Here is a 17951-nt window from a genome sequence, read left to right as displayed (position 1 = left end):
TTTAAAACTCTGAGATACCCAGGTGTCAGCTCCATTTGTTTTGGGGACGTACTCCTGTGTGATTACATGAAGGAAGTACTGTGTGCTGGCAATTGGAAGGGTTCAGATAGCCAGAAGTTCCCCAATGTGACAGAAATTCCTGCCAACCTGGTGCTAGAGATAGCAAGCATCCCTCCCCGACCACCACAGATAGCCATAACCCTCTCTGGGCCACACTTGGTCTTGCTCCAGAGTTAGCAAACAACCCTAATCCATCCTTTGTGTTACAGATACCTTTTGTTGCCCTTGTCTGAGAGTTTCCCATGGATACAAAGCTTGTGCAAAACTGGTTAAAGGCAACCCGGAAAACCCGTGGTACCTCATGAATCGGGTATTTGCATTTGGTATTGTATTTTTGGAAGCTTCATTCAGGGTGTTTTGAGGTATGGAAATCTACTGGCAAAAGTGTAAACATAGGGAAAAATAAAAATGCTGAAGGTTAAGGGCAAGTGTTTCAGTTCTTCTAGGTTGAGGACCCCTGTGGCTGCTAAGTCTAAATTCATTCTCTAAGTGTCTCTGAGTCTTCATTTCATGGACCTGCAGGAACCCATGCACCTGTGCCACACTGCTGGAGACACCCTAAAACCAGGGCAATAGCCAGGGTTTCCCATCAGAACAGCATATACGCATTAATGCCAGAATACCTGACCATGATCCCCTCTACTCAGGAGAACACCCCAGTGAACGTAAGTGACAACTGAGACCTAACCATTACTAAACTTCGATCTTGTTTAGATAGTGGTGTTGGCCAATCCCAGTCATACAGGCAAGATGACGCAAAGGTTTAAACTGGGTCCTAGTGAACCATTAGCAATAATGCAAACAACAATATCATTTGCCGAAGCAGGAAAAACAGAGTCTTGGAAAACCCACTGGCCTGAGATGGGGCAAACACAGTGTTCAGCTTCTCACAATGAAGCACCACATAGTGTCACCCAGCTGAGTTACGGAATACCACAGTACTGAGTACCACGGACATGGGAAAGACCAGCAGCTGGGAAGGTAGAAGAGCAAAGAGTGAAGGCAAGAGCACCTCCCAGGAAGAAAGGAAACCAAGTCAGTCATCTCCATGGACAGCTTGAGGAGCCCCTGATGGGAGGTCAATTCCTGGTCATCCCACCTGGGACTGAGAGCCAGGGCAGTCCTCTCTGAGACGCTAGGATGTGGACAGAGAGATGCAGGCATGGGCAGCTAAACTTGGCTGAGCAAATGTGGGTGTGCAGTGAGGGTCTGGGGAGAATGTGCCCAATTGACAGTATCTGCAAACAGTCATTGAAAGAACGACAAAGAGCAATCCTTGGCTGCAGAAAACCTGAGGAAGACAGTGATTGAAGACAGAGGGTCAGGGTTCAGTCCCTGTGCTCAAAGCTCAAGGCCACACTTACTGGCTGCATGTCCTTGAGTACATGGTTCCTTCTAAAATAATCTCATTAGCATATATTAATTGTACATAATAATGGGCTTCATTGTGACATTTCTGGACTACACCTTGAACTTCTCTCATGCTCAGCATCTTCATCTGGCAATAGCTTAGGACCATAAAATAAAGAATAAAACCTATAAAGTTGTTTTAGAGAGTACCTGTTACGATACAAGGTAGCCACCGTTATTATGTGCTATTATAACAAATGTGTAAATGACAAAAAGAACACTACATCATATGCTCCAACCCTCAAGAACCAGGACAGAACCTTTTGTCGACTGTATGTTTACCAATGGGATTCTAGAATGGGATATAAGCAATGGTGGGAGGGGAGATCTAAGCCAGGACAATGTCACATTCCCCTCCCTGTGCATCTTACAGCCTGCAACAGTGAGCCTTGTAATAAAGATAAACTGCCGTTTCCATGTCACCATTAAGTCACTGAATCCACGGGAATTACTTACAATCTTTAACACCTTCCCAGACTGTGCAAATCAAAATCATATTATATAAATGTTCCCCTTTTTTCTTCGTGCTTGTCCATCCTCAACAAAATGGTTAACTGAGAATTCTAAAAGATTGGAATTTTTAAGAATTCTGATATATGCATATGTGTTACCAAATAGCAATGATAAAGCAGAGTTATGAGACCTTGACAACGTGGGAAAAGTAAATCAATTTGCAATGGATAGCATGAACATTTTAGACCACAACCCGAAAGGAATAATGATGACTTCAGATGACTTTTAACCCTATGTTGATTAATCTTGTATCTAATATTGACCTTTTTAAAAAGATTAGATGACGTACATTTAAAATTTCCCTTGTTTTTTAAACATGAAACTCAGAAAACAACTGCTGTTTTGTTGTTATTGCTGTTTTGTTTTTTAAGACAGGGTTTCTCTGTGAAACAGTCCTGGCTGTCCTCGAACCCATCCTGTAGACCAGGTTGGCCATGAACTCACAGAGATCTGCCTGCCTCTACCTCCCAAGTGCTGGGATTTAACAGGTTCAACACCTACAACTTCTATTTATTGTTTGGAATTATCTTTTTATCATGTAAGCAATTTGTACATCAACTCCCCAAATTCTCCTCTGTGAATACCATACTTTACAAGAACGTGTTTTTAGAGACATAGCAAGATGAACTCTCAACTCTCAACTGTAAAAAGGAGAACTAAGAAAGAGGCAAGCAATTAAGTGGCCATAAATCTCTTTGATGTATTTCATTTCAGACACGCAATCTTGAATCCAGTAAGCTAATGGAACTTAGCAGAGAAATAAGGAATGGAAACATTTAACACAAGGGCAAGACTGAGAATTCCATGTAGTATGCTATGGAAGCGGGTCCTGATCAGAGAAGGAACCATAAAAAATATTTTAAAAACAGACAGTGGGGCAGAAAATAGCTGTTTGTTCTGCTGAAGGGAACCTCCAGGGCCTCCGACCCGAACCCCTGCCCTTGACATGCACCCCAACTTCTGACCATTTCTGGGAAGCTTTTGCATTTCAAAGCTCTGAGCACACGTCCTGACTCAGGAGGACCCTCCTTTCCTGTCCTTGGTGGACTGTCTCTCTAAGTTCCTGTGGAAAGAACCCATTCCCCTGACTTACTGCCCTTATCCTTGAGACTAGGATGCCTCTCCAGGATCCCCAAAAGAACACGTTTCTACTATCTGAACCATCTTCTTTGTGCCTTCACCCTCCCCCAACCCTACACTCACTGAAACATGGGCTCCTGGAAGAGAGAACATGAATGCCCAAGTTCATGCTGGTGAGAAAGGTGTATTGGTCAACCTTCATTACTATAATTAAACAAACCAGAGACAGGCTGATTGATTATAAAGAAGAGACCTTGGCTAAGGATGTAGCTCAGTGGTGGAACACACCTAGCATACATGAAGACCCAGGCCCAATACCCAGTATCACAAATATTAATAATAGTAAAAAATTAATAGTAATAATAATAATAGTAATAATAATTTACAGAAAAATGCACGTATTTGGGCTCATAGTTCTGGAAGTACATGCAGGGTATGAATGACATGGTACAGACTCTGGCCAAGCCCAGAAAGCTATACCACATAATGATGGGAGAAAGAGTATGTGTGCTGGGTTGTGGGGGGGGTCTACTTTCTCCCCTGTCCTTATAAAGGCACCTGATTTAACCATAGGGTCTCCACTCTAATATTCCATTCTAGTCACTTCCCCAGAGCCCCCACCTCAAAGCATTATGGTAATCACCAGGAAAGCGCAACAGATTCAAGCTTGCCAGTGCAAGTGTGGGTAAGCCAGCCCCAAAATTGTGAGCATGGAAGAGCTGTCCTCATTACCCATCTGTCTTGGGGCAGCATGGGCAGGGGAGAGTTGACTGCCCCTGCACCCATCAACATCTGGGGCAGGTGGGAGAGCTGGCCCTGTGTTTGTAAGGGCAGGAGAGTCAACCCTGATAGTGCAGTTGTGGGTGAACAAGCCCCGAAGTTGTGAGCATGAGAGAGATGTCCCATTTCATATTTGGCAGACCAACCCTACAGCTGCCCAGGTCCAGACCCAAGGATATAACTTGGCTCACCCCATCATCCACCTCAGCTACGATCTGCTGGAGCATAAGAAGGAACCTGACCTGCGGACTCAAAGCTTCAGGGTCTCCATAACACAGGATATCCATGAGGAGCCCAAGCTAGTGCCCAGCATTGACAGGGTAGCAGAAACCAAAGACCTTAAACCAGACCAATGACTCTTTGCAGTGAACTCTTGCAAGTAAGGATATATGGACAAAGGGGTTTACAATGACTCACTGTGTCACACTGCAGTTTCCATAAAGATATTTTTAAGTTTTTCCTTTTTTATTTTATTTTATTATTTTCCTTTTTTTTCTCTCTTAAAGTTTGTTTTATTTGGGGTGTATATGCAGGGGTGTAGGGCAGATGTGAAGGGACAGGGAAATGAATGGGATCAAGAGAGATGCATGACATAAAAGACAGAATAGACAAACAGACAGACAGATGATAGATAGATAGATAGATAGATAGATAGATAGATAGATAGATAGATAGATGATAGATAGGTAGAGATGATAGATAGATAGATAGATAGATAGATAGATAGATAGATAGATAGATAGATAGATAGATAGATAGATAATGTTGAGGACTTCCAGCAGACTGCCCCCTGCTGAGCAGTGAGCAACTTGCAGGCCTGCCAGAGCCTTAACAAAATGTGACATGGATATCATTATGCCTTGATTCCAATCTCCCTAAACAGCAACTTTGCAAGTGGAAAACTCACATAAAATGTGGAATGTCTCTCTTTGAAGCCATGAACTTTATGGCTTCATTTTAGTGCTTTTTAATATTATTAGTTATTTTGTTACATGATAAAATTTTAAAAGAAACACATTAAACCTTGGGTGCCTGTATTAAATTTGTCTAAAAGTCCCCCAAACGTTAGTCTTTGAAATAGTGGTCTGACAGTTCTTTCCATTAGAATAAATAATTTATCTACAGTAAACCAAAAAGAATTCCCATTTTCACCAAATCAGCTCACATAAAAATGGGGTCAAGAAAAAAAAAACTCCTTATAAGTAACTTTTTAGGCTTGCTTATCTCTAAGGCTATGTTAGAATCAATTAAGAGTGACTAAAGAAAAATAACAGCTCATGAAAGTTATTTGTGTAACTAGAGAATCAATCACAACAAGAGTGTTTTATGATTAAAAAATAGTTTTAAAAAGCCCCAACTGATCCTAACCTTTACTCCCCACCCACCATTCATGACTTGATTAAAACAGGTTCCACATGGAATTCTGCAACTGATGTTTAAATAGAAGAACAGTGATTTACATTATTTCTACTATGTGCACAAAATTTGCCTCTGTGGTTTGTGAATTTCACTATGAGACAGTGAAGTCACTGGGAGCAAAATCAGGTGACAACCAGTTTGGCCCTTGAGCAACATGGGTGCGCCGTGTGAAAGCACCAGGTCACCTCCTTCCTCTGTGCCAGGGCCAAACTGGCGCAGGTCATCAGATGGGTCATCGGCTCCCTGGCTCCTGGCTCATCCGGACAGAAGAGAAAGATCAGAGCACATAGAGAATCGCTTGGAGGCGAGGACAGTCCTTAGGACTCTGTCCCTGGCTAACTGACTAAGTCAGGAATAGTCCCTCAGCAGGAGTAAGAAAAATCACATATGTTTTTACAAGGTAGAAGAAATCAAAAGATAAAAAGAATTATACTTTTCTAAAATAAAATAAAATCTTCAAGTCAGCCTCCTTTTTGCTGCCACTGAACTGGTTTCTCTGAGACCAGAACCCCTGTGATAAAAGTCTTTTGCGATTTTTAGCAGTTTGTTTGCAAACTGATAACTACACACACATACACAGTGCTGGGGAGACGGTCCAGCTGGGAAGGAGCTTGTGATACAAACATGGGGACCTGAGTTGAAGCTCCAGAACCCATATTTAAAAGCTATGTGGGAAGGTACAGATTTGTGGTCCCAGAGTTGGGGAAGTGGGTACAGTCAGATCCTTGGGGTTTATGACTAGCCAACCTTGCTCATTTGATGAAATCCAGACCAGTTAAGTGAACTATTACAAGAGGTAAAAGGGCATAAGAGATTGTCTTCTGCCTTGCCCAGTCTCTCTCTCTCTCTCTCTTGCTCTCTCTTGCTCTCTCTCGCTCTCGTTCTGTCTCTGTCTCTGTCTCTCTCTCGCTCTCGTTCTGTCTCTGTCTGTCTGTCTGTCTGTCTGTCTCTCTCGCTGGCTCTCGCTCTGTCTGTTGGTCTGTCTGTCTGTCTCTCTCTCTCTCTCTTTCTCTCTCTCTCTCTCTCTCTCTCTCTCACACACACACACACAAACACACACTCTGGCTATCAGAAGTATTACAAGAAGGATAAAGATTTGGTTATGTACTGACCACTCTCCGTTACTATCTCATAGAATACAATCAGAAATACTGTAAATCGTGAAATATTATCCCCATACAGATAGATGAGAAAATTGCCTCAAGACCACGACTTACTCAAACCTGCATCCTTTCTACTTGAATCCCTACCTGGGTGGTCAACCTTTCTCAGGACCCCTTCTGCCTCTCCCTACTTTACTGGCATAGTGCAGGGTCCCTCTAATCCCTGTGGTGTCTGCAGTGATGTTTTCCTCTTCCTCCTCCTCACCATCATCAGTTTTTGGAGACTGGCTCTCACTCAGTCTGTAGGCTGGAGAGATGCTCAATGCTTAAGAGCACTCACTGCTCTTCCAAAGGTCCAGAGTTCAGTTCCTAGCAACCATTTGGTGGCTCACAACCATCTGTAATGAGATCTGGTGCCCTCTTGAGGAAGAGACTTTGTCAGTCATCCTCATCAAGTTAGATCATGAACCCCAATATGAACAAGTTCAACAGAACCGCCATATACGGACTGCCCACACAGGCTTCAGCATTGCCAGGGCACAAATTTCTATTTTATTCTCACTCTGTAGCCCAGGCTGGCTCTAACTCTTTATGTAGCTGATTGTGGAATACACGGTAACCTCTTGCTTCTGCTCACTGCCAATGAGCGGTCCTTGGCTCCAGGGCTGGGGTCACAGGCGTGTGTCAGCACTCCCAGCTGTAATCTGTTTTATATGTAGTCTTTACTCACTACAGGAATGGGAACTCAAGTCCTTGAGGAATGTTAGGTAGGCACTCTCCCGCTGAGCTCTGCTGTGTCTTATGAAGCTATCTGTACAAGCACCCTGTTCCTTTATGAAGCTTCCCCTGGAAACAACATCTATCCTAATTTACTGCAGACTTCTCTCCCGTGGGCCTTAATCTCATCTTTTAGCCCCAACCCCGGTTTCCAGCAGTCTTCTAGACAGTCTCTTTGATGCCTTTTTCCTAATTCACACTCACTATGTCATAGCAAGGCCCCTCCCTCCCAGGCTCCTTCCCTGTACTTGCAGGTGGTGACTGATATACACTCAGCATCCAGTGGTCCATTCAGACTCACCGTCTCTCCCTCCCAAGACCACATCTTTCATGTTTTTTTTTAAACTCAATTTATGCCATATGTCCAGTTCATCTTCATCCAACTGCAAGGCCCCAGGTCATGGTCACAGTATCTGTAGCATAGGTTATCCCAAGGTCAGTATCCCTCACTCCCTTGATCTCAGTTTCCCCCGCAACACAGTGGTCAGCTGGTTAGCTCCCTTCTGTCTGTCCTTTCTCCTTGGGGGTACCTTACCTCTGATGGCACAATGTGTCCTCCATTGTCCCAGCCCACCCAGTCCCTGTGACCAGGTATTCATACTTCATTCACACTTGTTTCCCAGAGATGACAAGAGCTTTTCTTCATCTGTCACTCAAACCCTACTTTCCTCCCAACAAAACTATGATGATGGGAGTGACATCAATTACCCTGCTGCCATGTTCTGGGTTCCTCATCCGCTCGAAGCTCAATATGGTGTTCTGTTTTATTCTCCTGGGCTCTTTACAATCACAGAAAGCAGAAAGCCTTGTTACCCCCTCATTACCCAAGGAGGACTCTAAGCCTCAGAGAGATGAAACAATTTGCTTGAGGCCATACAGCCAGGACCTGGGGAAGTAGAGATCCGAACCCAGACCTTTTGATCTCAGGTGTCTGTCCGTGTTTTCATCCCATACCACACCAACCTAACTTTCCCCAAACTGTCATGTCTCCTGGAAAGTAATCGCCGGATTCACCACCTGTAATTCATTAATGTTTTGTGCCTATTACTCATGCATATTACTTAGTGTTTGTTTAGGGCGATGTCCTTTAGAATGAATTTGGGACCAGAGATCCATTCTCACCACAGACACTAGATCGCGGCCTCACACATTACAAATTTTAAATGTATATTCATGTCTACTGGATGCTTCTATAACTAAAATTTACAAATAAATGTTATGTCTAATGTACCTCTCCCTTTGCCGCATATATTTATTATTAGCGTTTATCATTTACATTCCCTTTAATCCCTCGCTTCTTGATGCGGAAGTGTAATTCAGAGAGCATGCCATTAGGTGTCACTACAATATCACAGACATCCTCAAGCTGGGCAGCTGGTGAAAACCTGAGTCCTCTGGGCACACAGTGCCTCCAGAGTCCTGCCATATTACTGGGGGAAGGAGGAATCTGGACATCAGGAGGAATTTCAAAACTGAAGATGAAAAGTTGATAGCCATCCAAGGAGCCTGGAGTCAGGAGCAAAGAATGTTCCTGTGCCTTAAGATTATGTCACCTGTTCACGGCGAGCTTGGGGTACATTGATCAGTCTGCCTTGGGGAGCCCTAGGGGTTTGACTAATCTCTTGTGTGCAGATGCAGTGTGCAGAGACAGTGTGCAGGTGAAGCCGAAAGACCTGTACAGAGAACCAGAGGAGAAAGCTTAGGTATTTGGACAATAAGGTCCTCTCTTGGACCAGTTCCTGATGAGTCGTTCTCCCATTTTGTAGAATTAATATGTAGAGAACAGCCTGGTATTGCATAGATGCTCTGGAGACCTAAGGCATCAGATGGGGTTTTCTGTGCACTCTGCTCCTTTGACTTCCCCTACGCTGTTCTCTTGGTGTCACTTCCTCCCTTCTCTGGCCTCCCTAGCAGCACACTGGTACAGTAACTTCAATAACCTGTTAACAGGGTTCCCCAGGAGCATCCTATCTTCCTCAGATACCTGCATCTACCACCCATATCTCCATTACTCTTACAAGATGGCAAGGATGGAATGTGGTTAGGGTCTTATCCTAGATTTGGTCATTGTAGGTCACCCAAGAGGAGCTCTAGCGACCCTCACACATCTTCTTATAAGAAGGGCATGTGTGAGATTAAACAGACCACAGAGAATAAAGCAACATGAAGAGAGGCAGAGGTGGGATCTAGGGCAATGCAACCAAAATGAAGGAATGTTAAACACTCTCAAGAACCACAGAGGTTGCAGCAGATTCTCCAGCTGGAGCCTGGCAACATCAACCACTTGCTTTGCACATCTGGCTTCAAGTGAAGACCACACTTCTGTTGCAGCAGGCCACCACCAAGCATGTGCTAATCTGTCACAGAAGCTGCGGGTGTTAATGTGACTTTTCCTCCATGCTGGGGCTGGCTGCCCTCCAACTCCAGGAGGGTCTGGTCTCAAAGGCACATCCAGCATCCTGCGCCCTCTGCCCACATGCCCCCGTGCAAAGCCAGCTCAGGAAACCAACTCACACACCCAGGGAGAAGCAAGAGCCTCTCTTGTCTCTTCTCTTGCATGAGGCACCCTCAAGCACCCAGAAAGTGCATAGCATTGAGCAGGGAATAAGAAAAGTGCCTGGAGGGCGATTCTCATCTGTCTAAGGAGACTAAGGGCTGTGAGGTGGCCCAGCCACGGGGACTTTCTTCTCTGTCTTGCCCCTTGCTTGGCAAGGATTTGATGGTTATTTATTGAACAAATGGGAAAGTATTATTATTGATTACAGTTAAGACAGCACAACAAAGTGACCAAATAAGAACTTGAACTCCACATAGGGAGACCTGAAGCCCACTGGAAATCCCTACACTGAAAGAGACGACTGTAGATGCCCCGAAACCCACCATCAAACCACACTACAACTGAGTCCTGGAAGAAGTCCTGTTTTGTTAGAACCACGTGCACACTTGGCATGATGGGAAACATGTAGCACATTGTGCGATGCAGGGAGCAAATATTCCTTTTCCTTCTTACATAGACATAAATGCTAGATATCAAGGAAATTTGCCAGCATATCGAGATTGATGTTAGTTACCTGTATCAGTTCTTCAGATAGACTCCAACTATTGCTGTATTGATACCAACTACACTGTAGGTAGCCCCTCCGCTAACTGTAGGCTGGCAAAGCCCTTCTTCTCAGAAATACTCAACCCCTATACACAACATGTTCAAACCTGGAAATATATCCCTTCAGCTTCGGCAAGTGTTCTCATGTTTTAAAACCATGTTACCATTTCTGAAATAAACACTTGAGCAAGCTAAGCCAACGTCATGAGCCTGGCAGCTGGAATCCACCAGGAAGCACACGTAGTAACAGGGCATGAGGGTTTAGAAACATTCTAGATTTTTGTGCCTTTGCAAGACAAAGGCATGCCCCAGCACCTCATGTTTATCGGTGAGAATGGCCCAGACTTCTGACCTCAAGTTCCCTGATTTTCCTTAAAGACATGTGCATCGGGTACATCGCTGATCACAGGGTTTTCTGGTGATGATCAAGTGAGACAGACAATCAGTCCTTAGAGGAAAGGGCTGCAGCATAGCCAGAAAGCAGCGACAAAGCCAGTGGGTGGCAGACTGGCTTTATCAGCCTCCACTTGTCTCTGGCTGGCGTTTCTGTGAAAACAGAACATTACTGACTACTGGGAATCCGGAGACATAAAATTACTGTTCTGGATCCTTTGACAGGCTGTGTCTGAAATCTGTGTCCTAAATGCAGCCGTGTGGGTGATAGAGTCTGAAGGTCAGAACTGTGTGTGCAAACAACGCTATGAGAAATACTAAAAGTAATTGAAATTCCCCAAGAAGATTCTCCTTTTGAATCACAGGATGCAGGCTGATAAAAATATAAGGGATGAGTGGGCGGCAGTGCAGGAAGAAGCCGTACTGAGCCTACCCAGTGATTTACAGTCCCCAGGGAAAAAGAGACTCGCTGGTATTTGGTTTGGGTTTCAAACTAAAAACTTGAAGGCAGTCTGAGTTTAAAGCCACTTGCCCCCTGTACCAAAAACACAAGATCACAAAACTTTGCTGATTTTATGGTTACTTCCCTCCCCTGGATGATAAAACACATTCACCTAGTTTTCTAAACAGTCTACAGAAAGATAAATTCTAACTATCACCATCCCAGTCACTAACCCAGAACTCATAAAAGGTCCCATCCTGGTTGGTAAGGACACGACTTCATCTTCCTTATCAACAGGTGCCCACTAACTCCATAGCATTGTTTCCACTGAGACTGTCAAAGATTAAGTTAAAATCCTGTCCAAGTCTGCTTTTTTACAGAGATAAACAGAGAGTTTGGAGAGGAGATGGAGAAGAGTCAGAGATCATGCAGGGGAGCAACCCAGTAGCTCTCCAGGTACATCTTACACTCCCAGAACCACGGATACCACTACCCTGACGGGCAGCTTTAAACCTCTAGACAAACCTTTCTGTCCTAGGATGAGCTTGACCCTGCAAGCCAGCCATCGGGCGGGTACACCCCCGTCCCCTGCCCCCATACCCAACATCAGTAGCCTGGAGAGGTCCTTGAGCCACCGTGGTCAGAGTTGACTTCCATGAAGATGCTCATCGGTGGCCATGACTGAGCTTCCAGGGATTTGAACTATGAGAGTTTACTCATTTTCAAACAGTGCCCTCGTGAGATAGGAAGCTTGGGTTCAGAGAGTCACTGTTAACTTGTAAACAGCAGGAGTCCTTATGGATCCACAGTGGGCTGGCATGGCCACAGCACGGGCTCCTGAATTCTCTCTAGGTGGAAGCCTGGGTTTTAATCTATTGATTGCTGTCTACGAGTATAGACTGCGTAGTAGATGTCATCTATTTTAATTGGCTCAAAGCAGTGCAACAGAATGCACTTACTCCAAATGGGAAACCAGCAGGCGATGGCTTGTCCCTCTAAGGTATGGGCTATGAGTCAATAGGCTGTTTTCATGACCCATGACAAGTACCTGCTGAAGATCTAATGAAGGGGTTCAGCCACAGCCATACTCAAACTGATTGAGAGAGGAGGCTGGGCCATGGTCTCTGGACCACTGCACCTATCTGTCCCTAGTTTACCTCACTGTAGGTCACTGCAGCTCCAGACTCTGATAAAGAGCTAATCTCAACTTTTATCAAGAAACTAGCTTTGCTTGTCAAGAATTACTTTAGTGCCCTGAATGAGGTGGGTAGGTAGTGCTCCTCTAGAAGTCATGGTTATGAAATGAAAACCTAAATACCTGGTACAAGTTGTTGACCAAGGTTGGGTGGTGGTGGGACATGCCTTTAATTCCAGGACTTTGGAGGCGGTAGCAACTGGATCTCTGTGAGTTTGAGGTCTGCCTGGTCTACAGAGTGAGTTCCAGGACAGACAGGCTACAAAGTAAAACGTAGCCTTGAAACAAAACAATGAAAAACAAAAACAAACAAACAAAAATCCTGCGGAATAAGGATGGGGATTGCTCATGAAGTGACTATTCCTATCTAAGGAACTCGTGGCAATTGATGGTTGCTATGGAGGTCATTTTCTTCAGTGCTGCATCCACTGATGAGATGACATTATCTCAGCAAATAGCTTTCCACCCATGCTCATATAAGCAACCTTAATTAAATTCAATGAACTACTCATGGGAAACACATACATACAAACACACACACACACACACAGAGAGAGAGAGAGAGAGAGAGAGAGAGAGAGAGAGAGAGAGAGAGAGAGAATGGCAGGTGATGGCATAAGATAATGATGATTAAAATGACCAGAATTTATTATATGTATGTATTGTCAAGGAATAAATGTAAAAGAATAAATCAATTTAAAAAAGAATTATTTCATACCAAACAGGTCTAGTGTGGGGTTTGAACAAACAACCCAATGAGACCACAGGAGAGGAGCAATATCCTTCTTGGGGACACCAGATTATCCCTAAATGAGATGAGTAGGCTCAGCGAGACATCTCCAGCTCCTGGAACTCAGTGTCAACTTGTTATTATTCAGAAGTCCACCTCCGCTGCTGTAGCGAGAGCTTGGCTGGATGCTAAGGACTGGATTCCTTCATCTCTATCCCCTCCTACTGATGCATGATCTCCCTCCCACAGTCTCTGCTGGAAAATGTCACCCACCTGCAGCCCTCACAGGGAGATTCCAGCCACCAGGAAAGGCGGAGGTTGCTGGGGCTGCACACAGGGTCCTCTTGGCCACCCACTACCAGGGACACACACAGAGTAGAGAGCAACTCGGCTTTGGGAACCCTGGCAATCCACAGACAGCCTGGGCGGGGGGTAGGGGGGTGCTGACAAGCATACTCTGAACGCCATCATTGGCTTGTGATCATGGAGACACTCAAGAAATGGAAGCAGGATCCAGGCAGCAAATACAAAAGGCTTGATCTCAGGAAGGACCCCCTTGATCTCACAAGGTGAAAATAGACCCAGGTTTTGGAACCTAAGTGTAATAACTTTTCCATGCCTGTGGAGCAAGTGCTGGAGATGAGGCCAGGCACCTGGATATAGTTGCTGGCTCTAATCTGGGTTCCTTACACCGTCAGATGGAAACAAAAATAATCACACCCATCTCATTGAGCTGTGGAGTAAAAGCAGGACTTCTCTGTGAGTGCACTGCTGGTATTTGGGGATCAATCTCTGGTGTAAAAGATACCCTGCACTACAAGAAGTTGAGCCACACTGTTGGCCTCTACCATTAGACACCAGCAGCTCCCTCCTCCAAGCTGTGATGACAAGACAGGTTTCAGCTGCCAGGTGTCCTCAGAAAGGTGGGTGAAACTAAATGGTCCCCAGTAAAGAACCACATAATTAAGGGGACTGAGGTTTCTAAAGACACATAGGTACATCAATAAAGCCTTGGGATGGGAGGAAAAAAATGTTTTGCCCTAAAGACTGGTCACCACCCAAGTATACTCTCTGAGTTCCGTGCCTATCCTTGTGGGATTGAGATGGACATCGTTTGGACTGAATGTCTTCTTATGCCCCCTGTTCATGTACTGAAATTCCAAGCTCCAGTGTGTCAAGAGTAGGAGATGAGGTATCTGGGAAGTGACTTAGTCATCACCATCAAGCCCTTCTGAGAAGACAATAGAGAAAGAGTGCTCTCTTCTTTCTTCTTCTTCTTCTTCTTCTTCTTCTTCTTCTTCTTCTTCTTCTTCTTCTTCTTCTTCTTCTTCTTCTTCTTCTTCTTCTTCTTCTTCTTCTCCTCCTCCTCCTCCTCCTCCTCCTCCTCCTCCTCCTCCTCTCCTCCTCCTTCTCCTTTTCCTTCTTCTTCTTCTCCTCCTTCTCCTTCTCCTCCTCCTCCTCCTTCTCCTTCCTCCTCTTCCTCTTCCTCTTCTTTTTCCTCTCTCTCTGTCTCTCTGTCTCCGTCTCTCTCTGTCTCTCATTCTTTCTCTTTCCTTCTCCACCCCACAAGGGTACCATCCTCAAGCTGGGAAAAGGCTGTCACTAGTAGACACCCTGATCTTGGCTTCTCATCCTACAGAACTGTGAGGAGGAGATCTAAGTTGATTAAGGCTCTCCAGTGTACCGTATTTGTTTCAGCAGCCTGAAAGGCTTAGTGACTGCTGCATCCAAATCATTGAATTGACCTCAAAAGGGTCTAAAGCTCAGAAAGACAGCCAACCTTAACCCTTCTTATGGTGGTTATTTTTATAGTTTTTTTTTAATTTTTAATTGACACACAACTATGTGTGTTTGAAGTGCAAAGAGTGGTATTTCAGCCTACAGAAAAATGATGAGAGGGTTTCGAAGCTAAGAGTTGCTTCATCTGAACCTCAGCACACATGAATTCACAGCTGCCAACTGCCACTGTCAGTGCACAGAGAAACGTTCACAAGTTCCTGAGATGTCAAAGACACTGGCCAAGATGGACTCCGTGCTTTACAAAATACTTAAGAGTTCATTTGTCAGCAGAACACTTCTGGTGGCTTTGAGCTATCAACTGGTCTCTGGCTCACTCTTCTTTGGCACAGTACAATTGGTGCATAGAAGGTGAGGAGTCAGTGAGCTAAGGAAGGCATTTTGAGCACATAGATCAGTCCTTGACAAATATGGAGCAAGCAATGTATAGCTATCGCCTTGGCTTGGGTATTAGGTTTCAATAGGGTGCTATGCACGAAAAGGTATTATGGTCGCATGTCTAGAAAGATGACTTGAAACCAAGTTAAACAGTTTTTTTTTTTTCCTTTCACCCACTTCCCAGAGCCTTTAAAACACTGATATGCAATAAACCTTGGAGGGGTTACCTAGAGTGACAAACACCCCAGGCCTTTCTTCGTAGGATGATTCATGAACCTAGAGTTGTATAACACAGACGGGAAAGTGCGCTGTGCAGACATGTAGCTTCACACATAGTCTAAGTTAATTGCAACCCTTCCTAAGAATGTGAAGAACATTCACTGTAAGAGATACGCAGCATTGGCTAACAACACATGCTAAGGACCCATGTAAATATTCAGAGTGGTGTGAAATCCAGGCACACTGTCAGTGTTGACTTCTGCATCACTCACCCGAGATCCCTTTTCAGGAAAACACTGGCAGACAGAGCAGTTTCTTCCTCCACAAGGGCTGCCATACTTCTTGCCACTCTGGAAAGGGAAGCCATTCGGTCAGTATTTCAGTCCTCAGGGCTCAGCTCAGGTCATAGAGTATAAGATAGAACAAGCCCAACGTGTGCACATCCATGGGACGCTTTTCACCTTTAGATCCAGGAAAAGCAAATATTAATGTATTTATTCTGAGACAGGTTGTTGCTATGTAGCCAGGTTGCACCACTCAAACTTTTGACCCTTCTGCCTTGGTTTCTCAAGGCTGCAATGAGATGTACTGACACAGAAAAAGGAAGAGCACCCGCACCACGGTACAATCCATGGGTCAGATCCTCCTACCCTGGAGTCACTGGAGGAAAAGGAACTTTATTCATAAGCCCCCAGAGCAAGAATCATTTCTCCCCGACGAAGACTTCAGTACAAAGTTATGAACAGTTTAGGGCTGTAAATATGCAGTTAGCAAGCAAGCTGTGTGCAGACACAAGGGTCTAAGTTTCAACGATAACACTGCCTTTCTCTCCACAGTCCTTCTTGTATCTCCCAGATCCACCAGGGTACGTGATCCTCACCAAACGATTTCTTCTTTGGACAACTCTCCAGATAAGCCTTACAGTTTGGGTTCACGTTTTCCTTCCAGTAAATTTCCCAGTTCTCCAAGGTGGTTCCTCTATTGTGTCCCTTAGTCAGAAGTTCCTGCACCTGAGTCATCTGGGCCTCTTCCTGCCTTAACAGACTTTTCTATAACTCTCTCTAGAAAGTCAATGTGCATGCATACGTGAGTGCACGCACGCGCGCACGCGCGCACACACACACACACACACAACTTTACACAAGAATGTTCCTGCCCTTGGTGAGACACAGCACTTAGTCACCCATTGCACATTCACATTATCTATGCCCAGAGCCCTCAGCCACTTCACTACTAAGTGTATTCAAAGAATTACTATTTCCATATGGACATTCTTTACAGAAAACACCAAGCTTCAGGTACCTGCTTTCATGCACTACGGCTTTGGTTCAGGTGGGAAAGGGGAGTCAGCTGCTATTGGCAGAAATAGGACTATCAAGAAAGCAGCAGAGATAAATTTTGTCTATGCTTATCTGTACAATCCATACATCTTTTAAGCTTAAGGCAATGAACACACACTAATGTGGAATGGAAGAAATAGAGAATAGCTAACCTATAACCACAGGCGTCCGTAAACAGAGGTGAGAGGATCAGGGCCAAATCAAGGCGAGCCTACTTTACATGACACTGTCTCTCTCTCTCTCTCTCTCTCTCTCTCTCTCTCTCTCTCTCTCTCTCTCTCTCACACACACACACACACACACACACACACACACACAAAAGAAAGCCACTAAGCTAATAGCTACAATGCTGGTGACCAGTAAGTAGGCATAATGCATGCATGTTAATATGCATATTACATATAAATATACACATAAGCACACACAAATACATGTGTAAGTCCATAAATATGAGTGAAAGTGATAAAAGACAAAGGGTCTACTCAAAAGGTTTTTTTTTTTTTTTAAATTGTTCAATCTAAACTTCCTTTAAGGGGCACTCTAGGTTTGAATAAAAATGGGCTCATGGGAAGTGGCCTTATATTAAAGGATTAGGACATGTGGCCTTGTTGAAGTAGATGTGATCTTTGTGGAGGAGGTGTGCCACTGCGGGGTTTCAAATGCTTCAAGGCATGCCCAGTATCTCTCTTTTCCTGCTGCCTGCCAAACTAGATATGGAATGCTCACCTACCTGTCTAGCATGTTGTCTGCCTCCATGCTCCTATGCTTCTTACCATGATGCTAACAGACTGAATCTCTGAACTGTAAGCCAGTCCCAATTAAATGTTTTTTTTTTTTAAAGAGTTGCTGGGGTCTTGGTGTCTCGTCACGCAACAGAAACCCTAACTCTAGGGCAGAAAGGAGCATTTTCAGACAGAATTAAAGAGAAAATATCTTTAAGCATTAAACATAAAAAGTATCTTTATGAATGAAGGTCTTATGGCATTAAGAGCACTGAAGAATCCAAGGGATTGAGGGGCTAAGAGACGGGCCAATCTGCGAAGTGCCTGCCATGTGGGCTTGAGGACTTGGGTTCAGATTTCCATCATCCACGTACAAGGTTGGGCACAGTGGTACAGGCCTGAGATCTCCGTGTTTATGGGGTCAAGACAGGGAGAATCCCTGGGGCCTGCTGGACAGGTAGTATGTCTAAACTGGTGGACTCTCGATTAA

General features: G+C 44.6%; 1 protein-coding gene across 1 annotated transcript in view; it reads right to left on the bottom strand.

Annotated features, from left to right (window-relative positions):
* Col4a4 (collagen type IV alpha 4 chain) overlaps window positions 1–17951 on the bottom strand; it is a 119349-nt gene that overhangs the window by 80697 nt on the left and 20701 nt on the right. The window contains exon 4 of the mRNA XM_057761899.1: window positions 15672–15749. Within this exon, the coding sequence (XP_057617882.1) occupies window positions 15672–15749 (78 nt within the window). The remainder of the gene's footprint in view (window positions 1–15671; window positions 15750–17951) is intronic.

The sequence above is a fragment of the Chionomys nivalis genome, chromosome 2 (genome assembly GCF_950005125.1).
Source record: "Chionomys nivalis chromosome 2, mChiNiv1.1, whole genome shotgun sequence".
NCBI classification, from domain to species: Eukaryota; Metazoa; Chordata; class Mammalia; order Rodentia; family Cricetidae; genus Chionomys; species Chionomys nivalis.
The sequence above is the reverse complement of the archived record's forward strand: the minus strand, read 5'-3'. Positions and strand labels throughout refer to the sequence as shown.